Raw genomic sequence first — 21,048 nt, forward strand, 5'->3', positions numbered from 1 at the left:
AGAAATTCTGGTGGTTTCAATAAGAATGAGGAAGAAAAACGGCAGGGGAAGGACCTGTCTCCAGACCCTCCTCCCTCCTGTGCCCACCCAGCCCAGGGCCACAGCTCTCCCACAGGCCTCAGCAGCGAGCTCTGGGCGAGCGAAATCTCCAGGCACAGACAGCTGTGGGCTGAGTAGGGCCCAGTGGCTATGGCAGTCACAGGAGGGGACCATAGGAGCCGGTGGCCCACGCTGTAGGGACAGCAGGCAGAATCTGTGCAGCCGGCGACAGGACTGTTTGGAGCAGAGGGCATCATGCTTACTCTGCCACCCCTACTGGGGTCTTTCTGGCCTGAGCCTGCCCCAGCCAGCCTGTTCTCGGCTCACCTGGGGCTGGAGAGATGCAGTAGGAGTTAAGTCTCATGCTGAGAACAGCTTCTTTATTTGAACTCTGGACAGATGATTCCTGTCCTCAAGTGGCTCCTGGTCGTAGCAGCAGATACGCATTGGAGGAGGAGAAATGACGGAATGACCACCCAGGAATCTGTCCGTGGACCTCCAGGCTGGGGGGGGATCCTCTCTCTGGCTTCTCGGTGCCTCCTTCCAGTTGAGCCCCCAGATTTCTCAGCCACCTGCCCCAGCTCCCCAGCTCATCCTCCTTTCCTCTTCCTTATTCTTCCCGGCTTCTGAAGGGCCTGTCCCCTCACACAGCCCCTGCCTGCCTTGTTAGGAGCATTTGGGTGAGGTGTGGACGTCCAGTTCCCTAGGGAACTTGCAGAAGCACACGGCTCCCACGGGCCCATGGTTGGCTCTGGCCTAGGCTGCTCATGTCCTCCCGTGCCAGGGAGAGGGTCACCCCTCCCCTAACGCCCCAGCAGAGAGCTGCCACCCTCTGTGGGTTATGTCTCCAGGAGGCCTGGGGAGGGGTAAGTGCCTGAATGATCTGCCCCTTTCCAGGAAGGAGGAGGACAGAGCTATGGTCGGAGCCCCCGGACATCTCTACCAGTGGCCTTCCCCGTCCAGGGATGTCTGTCCTATCTCCGCCCCCTGACCCCCTGGGAGGAAGCCAACAACACAGAGAAGGTTAATCAGGATAGGGATGGTGAAGTGCCAGTGACATCCCCCTGGAGAGGCTGAGGCCTGGGGCAAATTACCCTATAACAGCAGGTTAATTAGATAAGACCCAAATTACATGAGCAAAGCTTGCAAGCCCAGCAATTTGAAGGTTTCATGTTGTTTCAGAGGTGGAGAGGGTTGATCTCTAGCTCAGCACAGAGAAAATGACTTCTTGCTCCCAGGCAAGCCAAACCCACGAATTAACCCCTTGACTGCCCATCCACAAGCCCTGGTGCCAAGCGCATATAAAGGCACCTGTCAGTCCTCGCTGCAACCAGCAAAGCGTTGTGGATTTTGCCTGCCTCCCTCCTGCATCTGAGCTCCATCTCCACCGGCAACATGAGCCGCCAATTCACCTGCAAGTCAGGAGCTGCCACCAAGGGGGGCTTCAGCGGCTACTCGGCAGTGCTCTCAGGGGGTGGCTCGTCCTCCTACCGGGCAGGGGGCAAAGGGGGCTTCAGCAGCCGGAGCCTCTTCAGCCTGGGGGGCACCCGGAACTTCTCCTTCAATGTGGCCAGTGGCAGCGGGAAGAATGGAGGTTATGGGTTTGGCCGGGGCCGGGCCAGTGGCTTTGCTGGCAGCATGTTTGGCAGTGTGGCTCTAGGGGCTGTGTGCCCCACTGTGTGCCCACCTGGAGGCATCCACCAGGTCACCGTCAATGAGAGCCTCCTGGCCCCCCTCAACGTGGAGCTGGACCCCGAGATCCAGAAGGTGCGCGCCCAGGAACGGGAGCAGATCAAGGCTCTGAACAACAAGTTCGCCTCCTTCATTGACAAGGTGGGTTTGCTAGGACCTGGGGAACCTGCAACAGCCCTTCTCTTCTCTTCTTGGAACATGAGATTTTGTTACAGCAGGAGGGATTGAGGTTAGACATGCAGAGGCACTTACTGTGGACAAGGCAGGTACATTGATTGCCTTATAAGGATAACTTGTACAAGATTCTCTGTGTTGTCTTTCTGGAGGGAAAACAGAGATAGGTCAGTTTCTACTGGCAGAGGCTTATTGTGGCTACCAGCAGGAGGTTCAAGGGAAGAGACCTGGTCCTTACTCTCAAGGGCAAGCTTGGTGCCACTGCTAAGCCTAAGGGCCAGTCGGGCTGTACGCAGGAAAGGCCTGTGAGAGAGAATCTGCCCTAGAGTGACTAGGGAGCCTGTCCCCCTCCCGTGGCACGCTGATCTTGTCTACTTGTCACTTGACGGATGGATCCGGAGCATCAGTGTGTGGTCACCTCAAGCACTTTGGGTTCTCGATGTCTCTGCCACGGGCATCTGTCCCAGTCTGAGGACTTTGGCGAGAGGCAGAACAGGGCAGAGGGGAACAGGTCTCCGTCGTGACCAGGGACATGGCTTTGGGAAAGTTAATTGTCCTGACTGGGCCTCCATTTCCTCATCCTTAACGTGGAGATAATAACCTACCCTTGGGTTGTTGTTAGATTTGTCAGAGAAAATGCGTTTGAAGATCTTGTCGCAGGCTTGGCACATACTAAGTACTCCAGAAATGGTGGCTGTCATTACTCTTAGTTCTTATCTCTGCTGCGGAGAAGAATCAAAGGCCTCTAGAGACCTAGAGACGATCCAGTCCAGATAGGCCCCCGACTTGTAGATAAGGAGTGATTACCCCTATTTCATGAGTCAGCAAAGGCATGGAGGTAAGTGCCATGCCCAAAGCCATTTGGGGGAAGGGGAAGGCGAGGCTGGACCCTCAGCCTCCTGCCTCCAGCCCAGAGAGGGAGACGAGAGGGCTGTGTTGGCTCCATGGCCGTCGGGCACCAAGGACAGGTCAACCCAGGACAAAGCCTATGGTTGAAACGGTCACGTGGCCATCAGAGCTGAGCCTGCCCCTGCGGCTCTGGACTTCCTGCTTGGAGGATTCCCTGCTGCTAGGGCTGGCCCTGCAGCTGCTTACTCTTCTAAGCCTTTTCACATCTGGAAGATCACGGCATTCTGAGGATTGGGGTCTGGGGAATGGAGTGGACTGACCCTTGGCCAGGCTGGTCAAGCCCTGTGGAGGGTGAAGTCCGGAGACATGGAAGAAAGATGAATGTGAAGACAGTCACATCTTGTTCACAAAGGTGATTGGCCCGGAGGGGGGCAAGGAGGCTCAAAGGCCTGGACAATTTCCCGACAATTTTAGTCTCTGGAGGGGTACAATCCCCTACTTCAGGCAGCCAGAGAAGGTGGGTCAGTCCTATCCGCAATCCAGATGTGTCCAGGCATGCAGATGTGTCTTGTGGTGTCTCAGACGTAGGGTCTATTCTGTGGTTACTGCTCAGCCTCGTGGATACACATGAAAAATTCAGGATTGGTTAAACCAAACCAGATGCAGGATGATCTGCTAGAGACAAACTGGTGGATAATCTACCTCACACATTGAATCCCAGTTTTCCCATGTCCTGTGTTTCTGAGGACACCTCCCTCTGGTCCGTCTCCTGGCCCAGTGAGGGGCCGGATGGGAGGGGGCTTTCTACTGTCCACCTTGCTCCATGTGCCATGCTTGCTCTAGGGAACGTGGTTCTGGGCAGCAAGACTGAGGGGAGAGGGGAGAAGCTGTAGGCAAAGATGGAGTCGGGTCCTGATGCAGGAATTTAAAATACCTGGGAGCCCTTGGCCCAAGCCTCATGGAGCTTGACATTGTCATGACATGAAATGAAGAGCAGACTTCCGTCTTCAGAATGGTCAACTTTTTCACAAAGATAGACCCAGACTGGCCTCTGTCCTGGTATTTTCAGGCATGCCCATGCCCTGAGCTGGGCCATGGTGGGCTCTGGGTGACTGGATGCGTGGGTTTCAGAACCACACGTCTGGGTTCCATTTTGGGCTCCAGCACTTATTAAACTTTTGTACTTTGGAAGGAGGCTAAGCTTCTCTGTGCCTCAGTTTTCTCTCCACTGCACAGGGGTAATGATTCCCCCACCCCATGCAGCCGTAGTGATGGATAAAGGAGAAAATGCATGTAGAGTACTTTGCACAGTGCCCTGTGAGAGGCAGGTGTGGGAGCTCAACAGTTCTGGGCTTTGGATGCCAGGTGCGGTTCCTGGAGCAGCAGAACCAGGTGCTGGAGACCAAGTGGGAGCTGCTGCAGCAGCTGGACCTGAGCAACTGCAAGAACAACCTGGAGCCCATCCTCGAGGGCTACATCAGCAACATGCGCAAGCAGCTGGAGACGCTGTCCGCGGACAGGGTGAGGCTGGACTCGGAGCTGAGGAGCGTGCGAGACGTGGTGGAGGACAACAAGAAGAGGTGAGTGGGAGCGGATGCCCTGTAACTGGACAGCTGCCCCCGTCCCTCTGAGGGACCCTGGCCGTTTACCCTAGCTTATACTTTTTGGAGGTAGGGACAGTGTTCCTGGTGATACTGTGCAGAATCACCCCAACAAAACTCCAGAACTTGCTCCCTGCTCCTTCCGCCTCTTGCCTGGCACTTAGGACAGATGTCCAGTCATCTGGGCAGTGGTCAGAGGGTGATCTGTGGCTCTGGGGTAAGGGAAACCTTGGGTAAACCACTCATGTCCTCCCAGAGCTTCTGTGTCCTCGGGTTCAGGACATTTACCCCCAGACTGTTAGGAGGGTAACAGAGGACATGCACATAGGAGCATTTTGTCATGTGCAAGGCTTTATTCAAATTTGGGGGAGCAGCTCCCTTCTTGCTTCCTCTGACAGTTCCCACAGGGCATTTGATCCACGTGCTCCTTCCTCATTTTCCAAGCTGGATCTACAGCAATCTCTTTCTTCCAAATTTGGCGGTCCCCTCCTCCAGGGAGCCTTCCTTGCCTGGCTATCCCCCTGGCTCTGTACTCTGTGGCCCCCAGCACCTGTGTCCTCTGACTAGCACACCACTCCTCGCTCAGGGTCTTCCCTGGGCAGACAAGGCTCTCGGTGAAATGTGCTAACCGACATGCCCTGGCTTCCCGCAGGTTTGAGGACGAAATTAACAAGCGGACAGCTGCCGAGAATGAGTTTGTGCTGCTCAAGAAGGTGAGGGGAGGCAGGACCTGAGTCCTGGGGCTGGCCTGGGGCCTGGAGCCCAGCCTGCCAGTGTGCTCTGCTACCCACCCCAGAGTGGACTGATTCAGAGACAGTGGCTGATGGCAGAGAAAAACCATGAGGAAAGACTTGCCAGAAAAAGGAATGAGAAGGCAGGGAGGATGCTGGCGAGAGGACGCCTTCCTGAGTGTTTGTGGTGGGCATGGTTTGTCCCCACAGAAGAATAACAGAGGATAACACAAAGGGGCTCCCCTGCAGCCAGAGGACCTGCTCGAGCATCACAGGGATGCCTCTGACAGCGGCCCGGCTGGGGCGCCCTCCTGAGGGGGGCACCTCACTCCTGCCGAGGGAGCAGATTCTCAGAATGGGGCGGGGATGGGCCTTTTCTCCTCCACGAGCCACACGGAGAAAACAGGGTGACCACTCCCCAGGGCAGGGCACCCAGGCCGAGGTGGGCGCTGCCTTCCTGGCTGCACCAGCAGTGACCGGGCATTGCTGGGCATCTTTCAGGATGTGGATGCGGCTTATGCCAATAAGGTGGAGCTGCAGGCCAAGGTGGACTCCATGGAGAATGAGATCAAGTTCCTCAGGTGTCTCTTTGAAGCTGTAAGTCTGTGTGCCCACTCTGTTCTCCTCCAGTGGGTGAAACTCTGTTCTAGGGGCCAGGAGAGCCACAGGGACCCCAGCTCTCAAGGCCCCCTAGTCAGCCACGCATCTCTCACTTCAGCCGAGAGGCTCCTCAGTCCTCACCTCTGAGTGGGAGGGAGTGGGCCAGGCCCGCACTCCCTGGCGGTGGGAATCTGGCAGGGGCCCCGCGGGGAACTTGGTTTGCTCAGGGAGGTGCAGCCTTGGGTTCTAGGCCCCGAAGTTAGCATTACCAGAATTTGCTCACCTTGCTTGGGGGAAGTTGTTGGCCTCCAACAGTGGTCAAGCCGAGACGCCATGCCCATTTCCCCTGCAGGAGATCGCTCAGATCCAGTCCCACATCAGTGACATGTCCGTCATCCTGTCCATGGACAACAACCGCAACCTGGACCTGGACAGCATCATTGACGAGGTCCGTGCCCAGTACGAGGAGATCGCCCTGAAGAGCAAGGCCGAGGCCGAGGCGCTGTACCAGACCAAGGTGAGCTGGGCTGGGGCCGGGCCAGGGAGGGTGACGCCAGCAGGCACCGGGCTGGGCCTGACTGTGCACAGAACAGAGGCTGTGTCCAGGCACGTGTCCACTGTGCCCTGACCCCGGGATAGCATGTACTCCCATGACACACTCATTCACGGCTCTGCGCTCGGGGGCTCCCCAGTTCCAGGAGCTGCAGCTGGCCGCTGGCCGACACGGGGACGACCTCAAAAACACCAAGAATGAAATCTCAGAGCTCACCCGGCTCATCCAGAGAATCCGCTCAGAGATTGAGAACGTGAAGAAGCAGGTAAGAGCACCTTGGCCTGCGGCCAGTGGCCAAGCACAGGTGAGCTCGAGCAGAGGGGAGACGAGTTGCTGAGAACACCGGCCTCCCAAACTCTGCCCAAGAGAAGAGAGGGGGCCGGTGAGGCCACTGCCTCCAACACCTGGAGCAGGACATCTCTGGGGCACCTCAGCCCTACTCACTCCAAGGACCTCTGCCTTGCAGCCCCCTGCCCAGGAAGCCTCCTCAGCACTGGGCTGGGCCCTTGCCCTGGCATTGTGTCCTCTTGCCACCTGTGCTCCTCTGTCCTTGTCACACTTTCTGTCATTGCCCAACGCTTGCCTCCCCCCTCCCATCAGACCGGAAGGAGGCAGGGAGCAGGCTGCTCTGTGGCCTGTTGTTTCCCCGGCATCTCGTGGTGTCTGGTGCGGAGCTGCAGCTGAATACACATTTGTTGAGTTAAGGATTGAGAAGGAGGGATGGCCTCGGGGGCACCCATTAAAAGTGCCATATTAAGGACTTACTAGGGGTCGCCCCCAGGAATGTAGGACGCAGCCTGGCTTCAGGAGGTGGGAACACGAGAGGTACTTACATCTTAACAATAGCAGCAGTGCCTGTCAGTTTATCACACTCAATCCTGGCAAAGCCCCCGAGAGGCAATGGTTGCCATCGCCGTTATTACAGATGAGGAAACTGAGGCTCAGGGAGGATAAGGGGGTTACACGGCTGGTAAGTGGCAGAGCTGTGGTCTGAACCAAGGCCTCCTGACTCCTAGTGCAGTGCTCTCTCCAGTCTCCCCGGGGCTCTAACGCTGAGTAGCTCTGTGACCTTGGACAAGCTCCCCATGCTCACTTGGCAGGTGCTGTGAGGACAGAATGAGCTAAGGTGCGTACACAGCACGTACAGTGCCCAGCGTAGTGCCGGGTACAGTAAGCCCCAGTGAATAACCGTTGCTGCTGGGGAATCTCCTTCCCTGTGGTCCACGCACCTGCGCAGCCGCTGTCATTGCGCCTGTCACGCCACATTCCAATGATCTCTCCCCCTAGGCCTGAACCAGCTCGAGAGCAGAAAGCCAGTCTCCCTCCCGTTCATTCTGTGCCCTCAGCGCAGTGTGGCTGAGTGATTTCTTTGCCCTGAACTGAAGTGGGCTCAGTTGTGTGGTCTCAGGAGGGCAGGGCTGCGTGGCGCCCGTCACCACACGTCTAAACACGAGAGTGGAGCTAGAGCTAGGGAGGGACTCGCTAGTCCCGAGGGCTCCGACTGCAGGCCAAGTGTGGCGGCGAGGGGGGTGGAGGCAGGCCGTCTGCCCCGGCTCTACGGACCAGAGGGGGTTTGGATGTGGATGACTCCGACGGCCTCTTCCAGTTTTCTGCCCTCCCCAATCCCTTGTTTAGGCATCCAACCTGGAGACGGCCATCGCCGATGCCGAGCAGCGGGGAGACAACGCCCTCAAGGACGCCCGGGCCAAGCTGGATGAGCTGGAGGCCGCCCTGCACCAGGCCAAGGAGGAGCTGGCGCGGATGCTGCGCGAGTACCAGGAGCTCCTGAGCCTGAAGCTGGCCCTGGACATGGAGATCGCCACCTACAGGAAGCTGCTGGAGGGCGAGGAGTGCAGGTGTGCGGGGCGTGCTCTGGCGGGAGGGCCCCGAGGGTTTAGAAAGAACCAAAGAAGGCCTAACACATCCCACTCCAGATGAGAGGAGCTCTAGGGGCCTGACAGTGGTGATGATAGAAACAATGGTAGTACTAAGTAACAGTACCCACAAGTGGATGTGAGTATCCACCCATAACACACTTCACGGCGGGTACTGTGTACGGGGTGTGCTGTGTGGTTTAGCTCATCCTTCCTGAACTTACTAGGAACCTCCCACTGTCCGCTCTCCCCAAAGCCCATTACTCTATTGGGCTTCCTTGTTCCCTCCTCCTGACCTGTCCGGGTGCAGCATGGGCTGGTCAGGGTGCCGGGGCAGCCGGTGCTCCAGGGCATGGGAAGGAGGTGTGTGGGCCTGACACCTGGGAGGGCAGTGCACTGGCCCCACATGTGCCCCTCTTGCAAACTGTTGTTTGATGTGGTTGTCGCCTTGATACCCCAAAGATTCAGGAGGTCCCCAAAGCTTTGCAGGCTCTACTTGCATCCAAGAAACCCTGGAATTTCCAGGTGCCTGCTGGGTTCAGACACCCACATCAGGCCAGTGGGGGCAGTGGCTTGAAGAGGCCGTGGCTGGCTGATCTCTCTCACTTTGTTCCTCTTAACAGGATGTCAGGAGAATTCCCCTCCCCTGTCAGCATCTGTAAGTACTTGCACACTTTGACCTAGAACTGTAGAATCTGTGGGTTGGGAAGGACCTTAGTCACACCCTGTGTGTGTAGACAAGGAGTCTAAGCACCAGAGAGGGAAAAGCTGTGTGTGAGATTGCAAAGCCAGATGGCACAGCCATGGCCAGAAAGGAGGTCTCCTGACTCCCAGCCCAGAGCTCCTCCCTCTCTGTTCTGGGGACATGGCAGCTAGGAAAAGCTATTGCCACGAGAATGGGGAAACAAAGGTCTCATTGCTGGAACACGATGTCTGTACAAGGCTCAGGGAGCCAGGTTCGCAAGTTGCCATCAGACTAGGCTGGAAAATTAGAGAGGCCTGAGGGAATTGGAGATTGAGGAGCCTCAGAGGTCGGGCTGGCAGTACTGGATCTCTGTGTTTCTCAGCAGGACTAAAAGAGTTAAACCAGAACTTTGGGAAGATGCTATTTGTGGGACAGCTAGTGGGAGGGAGAGGTTAGAGGCTGGGAAGTATAGTGAAGAGGCTAATGGAAGGGGCCGTGGGTTGTGTCCAAGAGGACAGGAGGACAGGTGGGTGCATACGTACCTGGTCCAAGGAAATGCCTCTGAGCATTAATGGGGTCAGACTCAGCCAGACTGGGTACAAGCTGAGCAAGCCAAGGACAGGACACAGGAGATGCTCCCCAGGGAGGGAGTGGCTGTGACCAGGCCCCCCACCCACCCCGTTGCTCCAAGAAGAGCCCCATCTGCCCTGGGGAGAGGCGGCCTCCCCCAGCTCTGCCGGGGCAGCTGTTGACCTGGCACCTCCTCTGCAGCCATCATCAGCAGCACCAGTGGCAGCAGCGGCTACGGCTTTCGGCCCAGCACGGTCAGCGGTGGCTACGTGGCCAACAGCAGCAGCTGCATCTCTGGAGTGTGCAGTGTCCGTGGTGGGGAGGGCAGGAGCCGGGGCAGTGCCAGCGACTACAAGGATACCCTGGGGAAGGGCTCCAGCCTGAGTGTGCCCTCCAAGAAAGCCAGTCGGTAGAGAGGGCTGCACCGTGGCCCTCCCCGCATGCCGCGGCTCTGGCTCCCACTCTGTGCCCCACCCGCAGCCCACTGTCAGCTCCGCCTCCACCCTGCTGGTCCTGCTCCCACACACCTGCACTGGTCTTGGCCACCCGCTCTCCCAGCCTGTGTCTTCCTGAGCCTGGACAGGCCTGATGCCCAAGCTTGGTGAAACTCCTCCCTGCACACTCTGGTCAGTCACTCCTTGGCTGTGGTCCCAGCCACACCACCAGCCGTGTTCCTGGCTCCCAGCCTCCCTCCTCTGCCCGGCCTCCGGCTCAGCGCTAACTACTCTGCTTGGCTCCCGGGGCCTTTGTCTCAGCGCCTGCCTGTGCTGGGAGCTGGCTCTGCGTGCAAGAAAAGGACGACTGAAGGACAAACAACCGAGCGTGGCCCAGTCCCCATCCTACCCTGGCTCAGTCTCACAGCTCATTCTGAGGGGGCCAAGCACAAGTCAAGGTCTCTCTCTTCACTCTCCTGCACCCACAGTAGAGAAGAGGCACGGCTCACTTCTCCCCTGTTCTTCAAGGTCCCCCCTGTTGCATCCTCAATAAACAGCACGATCTGATGGCCTGGTCTCTGAGTCGTCCACATGCGCACATGTACCTCCGTCCAGATGCGTGAGTGTGCGCCACACACACGGACACACACGGACACACGTGTGAACACACGCAGCACAGACACAGACATACATAAGTACGCCCCTATGCATCACCCTCGAGGCCCGTATTTCCGTGTTAAATTTCTCCGTAGAGCAGAAGAGCAAACTCCCAGTGCACACGAGGCAGCGGGGTGGGAGACTGCAGGGGATGGGGTGTGGAGCGGAGCCTGGGGGGAGGCAGGAGGAGGGGCGGGGAGAGAGGAAAGGACGCGCACAGAGAGGCTGGGTGCACCCCTGGCTGGTGGCTTCAATAGGAGTATGAACTGTGTCTGATGAGAGAAACGGTCATGTTCCCGGCAGGGACCTGCCTCTTTCTGAGACTGGACTTTCCTAGTGGGAAGGTGGGGGCTTGGTGCACAAGTGTGTGCATTTGTCCAGCCCTGGCCTCACTGCTCAGAGGTCTGGCCTCCCGGGGGGTCAGCCAGGAGGGGGCGGGGCTGGTGGGGGTCCCACACTCCAGGCCACTCCGATGGAAAGATGAGTAACAAGTCCTTGGAAGCTGGGGCAGGATTGGGGTGGAATGAGCTGGGGGCCGCCATGGGGTGGGGGCAGGCTGTGAATTTCAGCGACTGTGTAGTTGGCACCTCCCAAGACTTGCCCATGTCCACCCCACAGAACCACTGTGGCGATGGCCAGTCCTGCCTAGGTGAGGAGGGGTGTCAAGAGGGTGGACTGACAGACTCCCCAGGCCAGCTCTCTGTCTGTGGCAGGGAGCGGGGAGGTAGAGGAGGGACGGCGCATTGTGGGTGGATGGGAAGTCAAAGTCACTACAGGTCGTGGGCACCGATCTATTCGCAGGGTAACCAGGCTAAGGGCGTTGTTTGTGGGGAAAGAAGAGGGTTTCAGTTTCATAGAGAATGGGCAGCCGGTGGGGGGCAGGGATTTGGGGAAGGGGCCTGAGGTCGAGGCGGGGCTAGAGAGTTGGGGAGGAGGGTTTGGGGCAAGAAGAGGAAGTGCAATGGCAGAGGGAGATGGAGGGTTTGGAGGAAGGGATGGATGGGCTGGGCTGGTGGCTAGAACATTCAGGATAGTGGCTGGGGCTTGGGGCAAGACCACAGGGCCAGGCTCGAAAGCCCCCTGCCCAGGAGGTAGCCATCATCCAGAGCCCCCTGGCTGCCCTCAGCTTGTCAGCACCACCATCTAGCAGGTGGGCGTGAGCAGACAAGTTTGCCCCCTTGGTTGACAAGGCAAGGTGTGTGTGAGTGTGTGTGTGTGTGTGTGTGTGTGTGTGTGTGTATGTTTCCAGGATGGGGCATAGACATTGCCATTTCCTCAGTGAAGGCACCACACGCCTTTTGCCTCTGCCAGCCTGCTCCCTTTGCAACAGTAAGGACTGAGGTCAGAGAGCAGAAAGAACTTTCTAGTTGAGAGGCTTAAAGAAACAGCTAAATTCTCAAATCTGGGGGTGGTGGTTTCTCTGGACGCTGCTGGTTCATCACACAGATTTGGGGAAGGAGTGAAGGACTCTCCCACCATCCCTTTATGCCCCAGGCTCACGGGGTCTCCTGGGTGGGCAGGGCTGTCCTGGGTTCCAAGTCTGTTTTCTAGAGCCACAGAACAAGGTGCTGGAGACTGGACCCCTCTGCAGGAGGCGGTTGGGAGACCTGCACCGAGTGAGGCCCATGGCAGGGACCTGAGCTAACAGGGCGGCAGGTCCCAGCACGAGAGGGCCCAGCTGGGCAGCAGACCAGGCAAGACTTGGCGGACAATTTTGGGAGCAAGTGAGGGGTCAGGGGAAAGGAAATAATGACAATGACAAGCAAGCAGGGCGGCCACTCTGGTACACCTTGTGAATCGGCACGGGCATTTGGCTGTGGTTGCCGAAAGCAAGGCAAGCTCTTTACACAGGCTGAAAAATAGCCTTGAACTTGAAAAATACTGATGTCCAAACCCCTACCCCAAACCGATTGAGTCAGGCTACTGGGAGTAGGGCCCAAGCGTGGACTGGAATCTTCTGAAAGTCTGCAAAGGGACTGCCATGAGCAGCCGAGCTAAGAACCTAGAGTGTGGCCCAAAGGATTCTGCAGCTGTGCCCAGGTCCAGAGGGAAAGAACAGCACGAGCGACTTACCAATGCCGGCGTGGTCACCAGCGCAGGAAGGGTGCATGTTTGTCCTCTCTGATGGGCACTACCCGTCACTGTGCAGCCTATGAAGCATTTTCACACCCGCTGTCTGAGAACAGCTCTGGGAGGAGGGACTGTTGTTGCTGCCTTCTCGCAGTTGAAAAGTCAGGATGAGAGCCCTGCGTATCTACAACCACCCTGGGCTGGAGGAGACCCCAGAGACACCCTGCCTGTTGCCTGCCTTTTAGGGGGCTGAGGGGAGGAGTGTGGGGGCAGGGCTCCACCTCTCAAGTCTAGACAGGAGCTTGTTCTTGGCCATGCTGCCACCTGCCCGCTTCTCCCACCTGGCAGGTTCCAGGAAGAGACCAGCTGCAGGGTAAATGTGGCAGAGGCCCTGGTGTCCCGCTGGGGGGTGGCCTCTGTACTGTGCAGCAGGAACCACTCTATTTATCTCACCAGCCGGAACCAAAGTGTCGGTAGGCCAAGCACCAGCTGTGACAGAGGTGCTGGGGTGTCTTTCGGGCTGGAGACAGAGACTCATCCAAGACAGCGCTAGAAGCAACTGGACGGCTCTGCTGGGCAGGGCCGATTTGTGCAAGAGGGAGCCTGGAGGGGGGCTGAGGGGCAGGGGCAGGGCTAGGAAGGCATCCGAGGGGTCGAGGGGGCTGTGGTTGCCATGACAATGAGGGAAGAGGTGAGGAGAGGAGTCCCAGCTTGTTCACGGCAGAGCCCCCTCTCAAACCCTGGCAGTGAAGGCCCGTGAGGCTCGACCAGTGCCCTCTCCATCATCCTGCTGCTTTCTGTCATCTCCCCCGGCGCCTGTGACCAGAGGTGGACAGTCTTCAGCTTGGCACCCCTAGCGTGTGCCTGGCACACCACGTGCACTCCGCGTCAGCTGGTGGGCTCACTGCCCTCCCCGCAGGGCTCTAACTCCGGCTGTCACTGTGGGTACTGACGGGAACCTGCCCTGGGACACCTGGCGGGAGGGCACCCTGCAGAGGGCCCGCCAGACATCGCAGCCCAGCTAGGGGACGACTCGGGGCTGCTGTGGGTCCAGCTGGCTGTGGACACTAAGCTGGGCACCCACAGGACAGCTCTGGGGGTGAGGAGAGCACAACAGTCCCGCCTGCCACCTGGGGGTCCCGCTGGGTGTCTGAAGGCCTCCCTGCCTCGACCACTGCTCGGCTCCTTTCTCCCTCTGTGGAGCCGCGTCCCAGTGGCCTGTGCCGCACTTCAGGCCCAGAGCACCCGGCAGGGGACGGGAGACGGGTGTTTACGGAGCACCTGCTCTGGGCCAGGCTCTGGAGGCTGGGAACGGCACCTGCATCATCCCTCCGAGGTGGCTGCTATTGTTCCCAAGACACAGACGTACTCAATCCAGGGCTGCAGAGCCAGGATTCGGTGAGGTCGGTCTCTCTAAAGCCCACACTCTTTCCACAGCACCACTCTGCCTCCTGTGATGGGAACTGTCGTCTCTGCCCACCCAGCGGCCACACCTTTCCCCCTGCCCTGACGCCCTGCAGGCTCCCTGCCCACTTTCCATGGAACTTCTGTCCGGTTCCACCAGCTGAAGCCCGATGTCTCTGGGTCCCAGGCACTGGGTTGGGTCCCCTTTCTCTGAGTTCCCCTCCTGCAGGCTGTCTGCTGAGGCTGTGCCCCACCATCACCCCCAGGTCACAGAGACCGATCCCCTCGATGGTGGGGGATCAGGCAGCGCCGAGGTCCCAGCTCCACACTCACTTCCCCTGAGGCCCTGTCCAGGGGTGGCCGGGGCAGCGAGGTGGTGTGGGCTTCAGGGCCAGCAGGGGGTGGGGGGGAGGCGGGAGGAGGAAGAGGAGGAGGACGTGGGCTGCGGGGTGGGTGGGGGTGAGGAGGGAGAGGAGCCCAAGCAGACTGGGTGGGCAATTTGTCCTGAGCTCTGGGACCACAGGCACCAAAATGGAACCCAAGACCAGCAAGAAGGGTCTGGAGAAGCAGGAAGGAGGTGGCGCCAGCCACGCATGTGAGTGGGCTCTTTTGGGAACTGTCTTCCTTCAGACATCGGGGTGGTGGCAGGTCCAGCCGCTAAGCACAGCCACCACCTCTGCGAGCACCCCTGACAGGCACCTCCTCTTTCCTTAGGAGACTCTGAGTCCTCACATCTCACTTCTGGCCTTGGAGAAGTTCTGCCTCATGTCTGACCTCCACCTCCTGCGACACAGGCCCTCTCCCGACAGCTTGCCCCGCTGCCCGCAGTGAGGACCTGCTCTTCTCAGCTGGCCCAGCCCTCGGCCTGCCCAGGCTCGCCGCCTGCCCCCGGGCCCGTCCTCTAACATCCGCTCACTCAGCCGTGGCCTTCCCAGCTCAAGCCCAGGTTCCTGCCTAGAACACAGTCGTGGCCCATGGCCCATGGCCGGTGCTGGTGGAAGGTGGGGGAGAATCCACCGACGACCCAGAAGTGAAGGGCAGGCCCTAAAACAGGTAACTCCGGAGCTCACTTTATATAAGGGTTATCTCCATTTATAACAAGTAGGAAATATTCATCCTCTGGGAACCAGCTGCCCTCACAGGTCCTGATTTTTTCTGGTGTGAATAGATCTTTGATGGTCTTGGAATCGAGCCAAGTTGAGAGAGAGGGCCTCTAGCTTGCCATGAAAAATCCTCAAAACAAATAAAAGACAGGTGAATCATAACCTTGGACTGCCCTAGGGGTAGATGGGATAAGGGTGGGGGTGGGAAGATTCTTGCTCCATTTTCTCCCCCAAGCAAGCAAGGGGCGCATCAGGGAAAGGGGCCCCATGCAGGTTGGGGCAGGCTGGGGCAGTGCTGGTGGGGACACCACACCCTCTGAAGCCAGAAAGACCGGGGCAGTCCCGTTGCACGTCCTCGGCAGGTGAGTCCTGCAGCCCCAGGCCTTCCTGTGTCTGGGGCCCCTTAATCCACCGTCAGGGGTGTGGAGGCATTTTCCTAGCTCAGTGGGAGGCAGCAGGGCCACGGCCCTTTGAACGTCCTTCATGTTCTCTGAGCAGCATGCGTGCCCCTGAGTGAGTGCCCAGCCCAGAAGAGGTGTGCGGTAAGAGAGAGCGGAGCAAGCCCTGGGGGCCAGGCCATTAGGGTCAACGCTGTGAGTCTGCCATCATGGAGGAGGGTTTCAAACCAGATGCTGGGGCTTCCAGCCTTTTATCTTGCCAAAATAGGACATTAAAAATGCAACAATTACCACCTACGACCTTTACCATTTCATAAAAGAAAGGGACACTTTAACAGTAGAAAGGACGTTCTCCCAGACTAAGTTCAGTCCTTTAAATCTGTGGTCCCCAACCCCAGGGCCACAGACCAGTACCGGGCCACAGCCTGCTAGGGACCAGGCTGTGGAGCTCCACCCCCCCCCACCCGTCCATGAAAAAATCCTCTTGCAGGAACCTGGTCCCTGGTGTCATAAAGGTTGAGGGCCACTGCTTTAAACAAAATGAAGTTAGACACATGAAAGATTTACCGCAGTGCACTTACTTTTCTCAGTTGCTCCGGACGCATGAGAAATGCATCAAGCATGTTCCTTTCTCAGGCACCTTTTTGTACCTTGGTGTCCTCATCTAAACAATGGGAATAAGACCACGCGGTGACCCTCATGGGCGGGGGCAGGGGGTGAAGGGCCTGGGCTCTGGCCCTGACTCCAGCAGGGCTGCCGCTTCCAGCGAGCACTCACCTTCCCGTGTCTGCCCTCTCTCCTGCAAAAGTGAGGATGAAAATCATAACAACAGCAGTAATAATAACAATAACTACTTGCTCACATTGTTGTGATTTAGGCATAAAATGCCTGGCCCACAGTAATGATATAATCGACGTGAGGTGCTATAATTATAATTATTATTATTACTACTGCTATTGTTAGATATCATGATGACCACCCAGGAAACTGTGGGTGATTCTTAGGACTTCTCTGGGGACTCTGGTCCTAAATTGATTTCCCAGCAGCGAGTGTTTGTCTCCCACTTCTTCATCTTGTGCCCCTGCCCAGTGTGCATTAGCTCATGTTTCTGGAACTTCGCCTCCTTTAGGGGACTGACATAGAGCTTCAGAGCCCACAATGTCCTTCTCCCCCCACCACAGTGAGACGTCCCCCTGTTTTTCTCCCTGAACTGAAACCCTGGAATCACCTTAAATTGTGCCTGGCTTCTGGCATATATATGTTGCTAAGACAGTGATTTACTTTAAAGAGGGCTGCTAGTAGCAGGTTATTAAAAATGAAATGTCTGATTTCCTTAAGTACTAAGTTGGACAGTTGATATCTCTGACATTTTTAACTTTGATACTTCTTGTTTTATTTTTACTGTGGAGGTGCATCCTCAGTCTTTCAATGCATGTTTTGTCTCTGATTATCTTTCAGATTTTTTTTAGAGCAATTTTTGTGAAGCCATGAATAAGTCAAAAATTTGTGTTCCTTTTTAATATGAGTTCTGTCATGGAAATGATGCACAGACGGCTTGAAATATCAACAAAGTGTTGGGAAAGATGTGGCTAATGAATTCACAGTACACCGAAGGTTTGAGAAGTTCTGTTCTGGTGATTTTAATCTTGACAATGAACCACATGGGCGACCTGAGACCAAGGTGGACAACGATGAGCTGAAAGCTGTAGTGGAAGCGAATCCATCTCAACCTATGCACAAATTAGCAGCAAGATTTGATGTTGCTAGTCCACCAATATTGGTCCATTTGAAACAAATCGGCAAGGTAAAGAAGCTGGAGAGATGGGTTCCGCATGAGTTAAACAAGCATCAGAAGAGAAATCATCTTGAAGCTTGCCTTTCTTTGCTGTCACAACATAAAGGCAAACCATTTCTACATTGTATTGTTATGTGTGATGAAAAATGGATTCTTTTTGACAATTGCAAGCACTCGGTACAATGGTTGGATAAAGATGAAGTGCCGAAACACAGTCCAAAACCGAATATTCATCATGAAAGCTAATGGTGTCTGTTTGGTGGTCCAGCGCTGGTATGATCCACTACAGCATCATGAAACCTGCTCAATCCATTGCGGTGGATATCTACTGCAACCAACTGGATGAAATGATGAGGATGCTTGTGATGAAGTAGCTGAGATTGGTTTGTAGTGTTTGCCAATTCCCTGGGTGTAGATTCTCCCACAATGGTGATTTCAAGCTACCAACACGATGCTACCAATTACAGAGTTGGAAAGAGATGTGCAGCACCTGCCATCATACAGTATTTCCACTATGTAGATTCAGTGACTGTAAATAACAAGAACTTGGATAGGAGTGGAGTATAGTAAAATTAGAAAGCAATGAGTTTTAGGCATTTCTTCTCTTTGTTTTTCATGTAATTTATTTAACTATAATTGCACATAATTTAATTTGAATTATGGCAATGATTGATAACAGGCTCACAAAATTCTTTAAAATTTAACAATTGGCTTTTTCAAACCCCTTGAGCTTTCTCTACCACACCACCAGTCAGAGATAAGAACACAGGGAGGTCTTCAAATGGGATATGTGTTTTTTTGTCAGGGATCAAAATGGGATTTATTTTTAGTTAGACTTAACAGACATATATCGAGTCCCATCTGGCACAGGGATTACGCTGGAGAGTTGGTGCAGCACAGGAGGGGCATAGAATGAACACAACATGATTCTGCCCTCAGAGGTCTTGTGGGCTAAGGAAGACACAGATGCCCACAAAGACAATAACATGTGCAAGCTATCATGGTGGCCCCAACGGTTGTAAATCCCGGAGGTGGCAAAGTTAAAAGGTTTTTGGGTTCCAGACCTGGATCTGTCCCCAAGTCACTGCCCTTTTTTGCCCTCAGTATCCTTGTCTGTCATACGAAAGGGCTGAGCTGGGTGAGCTTCCAGATTTCCTTCTAGCCTCCAAGGTGGGTCTTCCAACAGGGTGATGGAGGGTGGTGCTCTCTGGATGAAGGGCCATTTGAGCTGGGATTTAAAACATGGCCTTCTTAAGGGATAAAAGGTGGAATAAGGTAATTCTGAGTGTCAGTAGCTATGAAGGCAAAAGCAAAGGAGCAGGCATGTGAATGATGCTTTGGGAAGAAGATGAGAACCCTGGGTGACTACAGAATAGGAAAGGAAGAATAAAGAGGGTAAGTACCAAAGTTTATGAGTGGTGATGATCTTAGGGTTCATCAAGAAATCGACTAGGCCAGTGCCTCAGTTTACAGATGGGGAACCTAAGCTCAATGAGGTCACATAGCAGGTGGAAGAATCAGGCCCAGGTGACTCTGTCTAGATAAGGGTATATTCAATATATGATTTTATGCCCAACTCACACATTTGTTAGAGTAACTTAGTTCTAGATGTCTGGGTCTAGGATAATCACTGACAAAAACAAACCTAAAGTCTTTCCCCTTATGTGAAGATGGTTGAGTTCAGGACACTCAAAAGAACTGAGAAAATGGCACAGAATATAGGACAATTATTATGTAAATGACTAAAGGCAAAAAACAACAAAAACAGCTAATAAGGTTATTAGCTTGCATTAGCCTCTGAAAAAGGGTCTGGGTGTTTGCACACCTCAGCTTTGCATACTGTCCTGGGGCTTCCTCTCTGCATGGCTACCCTTAGCCCAGCCGGCCCCAAGGAGCGAGCCAAAGGCTTCGTGGCTCTCTCTGCTGCTGACCCTCCTGAGAACCCCAAACATCCGACAGCCCCTCCATACACCAAGACTAAGGCTCCACTTCCAAAATGTGTCCAGGCCAGTGGCCCAGGAGGGGGCAGAGGTGCTCTTGTTCCTACCAAGTCCAGGGTAGGACCCAGGAGGGGTCAGTACTCCAGTGGAGTGTTTATTCTTGGACTCCTCTGACTTCCAGGTCCTAACATGGCAGTGTGGAGAGAGCTCCCAGTGCCCGGCCTGCAGCTGCCCCTTTCTCTTCCTACCCTTTGTCCCCAGCCTACACATCTAAGCCCCATCCACACCCTGCAGACACCCAAGGCCTGCCCAGCAGTGTGGCAATTTGCTTTCCAGAGGATGGACCTGGGTGAGGGGCCTGTGCAGGTCTGCGCGTGGGCCGGGCGTTGCTGGTTGGTTCTGAGGCTGGCCTGGAAGGGGGGGCAGCGTGTCTTCCCTGAGCACGTCTAAGTACCCCTGCAGACGTCTGGCTGTGTGGGGAGAGGACAGCTGGAAGGGTCCAGGGCAAGGGCCACTCTTGACTAAGTATAAGGGTGCTCTGGATACAGCACCCACACTTGGGACACCTAGGCCAAGCTTCGGGTGTCAGAGGACAGGAGGAAGGAATAGCAAAGGAGTCGATGGGAATGGGAAATAAATGTAGAGACAAACTTGGAAGGTAGGAATAATGAAATAGCTATTGTTAAACTGGGGCTGTGCATCAGGCCATGAGCTAGATTCTTTAAGGATATTTCCTTATTAGAGCCTTAACAATCTTGTTAGCACCCCCAATTTATGTAAATAAGGAAATTTAGAGCCACTTAGGGCCCCCAGCCAGAAGTGGCAGCCCACGCTGTCTCCTACCCTGAGGAGCCAGAGCGTGGACAGGGGAGAGAGAAATGTCACTGTGTCCCTCATGTGTCTCAGATCTGGCACCTGAAGACACAGAACCAAGTCCTGGAGTAGCAGGGGCCCTTAGGGCTCCCGGGGAAGTTGGGGACGCTGTGTGGGACCAACAGTAAGGGTCTGGGAGGGGAAAGGTGAGGCTGGAGTCAGCAATGGGGACAGGCAGGAAGTACCAGAGACAGCCAAGGCCCAGCAAGGGGCCCTGTGACCAGGGCGGCAAAGGCCTCGAGGTGACAGGCTTTTCAGGAGTCCGTCCCGGGTCTCGCCAGAGGGCAGTGAGTGTGGTTCCCAGCATCTCTGGGTAGGCACTAACTATCACAGGTGGGGCGGGGTTGGGCCCCTTGGCCACCCCCCTCCCCCAGCGCACACCTGGGCTGAACCTCCCACAGCCCCTGTTGTTTTGGCGGCCTGGTCAGAAGCTGCTGTCGCTACACTCACCCTCTAACCCTCTAAGGACTGTAATTGACTTTCCGAGTGCTCATTTGTGGTTTGCAGACACTTGATCTATCATCACGGAAATTCACTCCCTGCCGCCCTGACTCTGGATCAGGAGTACCTGGTCGTCCAGGCTCACAGCTGGGCATCCTGACGATGCCAAGCAGCCCAGGTGTCGCCCCTTGCCCCACAACCCACCTCTCCACTAAGTGCAGGGGGCGGGGCAGTGCGGTCCTTGTTTGGTGGGAGAAGAGGCCTGGGATCAGAGAGCTATTCTCCAAACTTCCAGGCTGGAGGAGGACTGGGAGCCAGGAAACAGAGGCAAGGCCTATCCCTAGTCCCCAGGGCCCCGGGAAGGAGGAAGGTGGAGCCGTGTCAGGAAGGCGTCTGGGACAAAGGCTCGAGGAGGGGGAGGAGGGAGCACAGGCCAGTGAAGCTGTGCTTCCCACCCAGGGTGGCCTGCCACTGCAGGCACACAAAACCATTTCAGGCTTCGTGTCACTGCCTGTTTTATGGTTGTCACAGCATTATGTTGATATATATTAGAAAATATGTAATT

The 21,048-nt window shown here is 55.9% G+C and overlaps 1 protein-coding gene across 1 annotated transcript; it reads left to right on the forward strand.

Moving 5' to 3' along the window:
• The first annotated feature begins 1,367 nt into the window (after window positions 1-1,367).
• KRT71 (keratin 71) lies at window positions 1,368-10,367 on the forward strand. Its single transcript, XM_045553937.1, has 9 exons — window positions 1,368-1,872; window positions 4,120-4,334; window positions 5,008-5,068; window positions 5,588-5,683; window positions 6,039-6,203; window positions 6,379-6,504; window positions 7,875-8,095; window positions 8,737-8,771; window positions 9,570-10,367. Exons 1-9 carry the CDS (start codon window positions 1,435-1,437, stop codon window positions 9,779-9,781), a joined length of 1,569 nt encoding a protein of 522 aa, XP_045409893.1. The 5' UTR covers window positions 1,368-1,434; the 3' UTR covers window positions 9,782-10,367.
• The last annotated feature ends 10,681 nt before the right edge of the window (window positions 10,368-21,048 follow it).

This window comes from Lemur catta, chromosome 6 (assembly GCF_020740605.2).
Source record: "Lemur catta isolate mLemCat1 chromosome 6, mLemCat1.pri, whole genome shotgun sequence".
In the NCBI taxonomy this organism is placed as follows: domain Eukaryota; kingdom Metazoa; phylum Chordata; class Mammalia; order Primates; family Lemuridae; genus Lemur; species Lemur catta.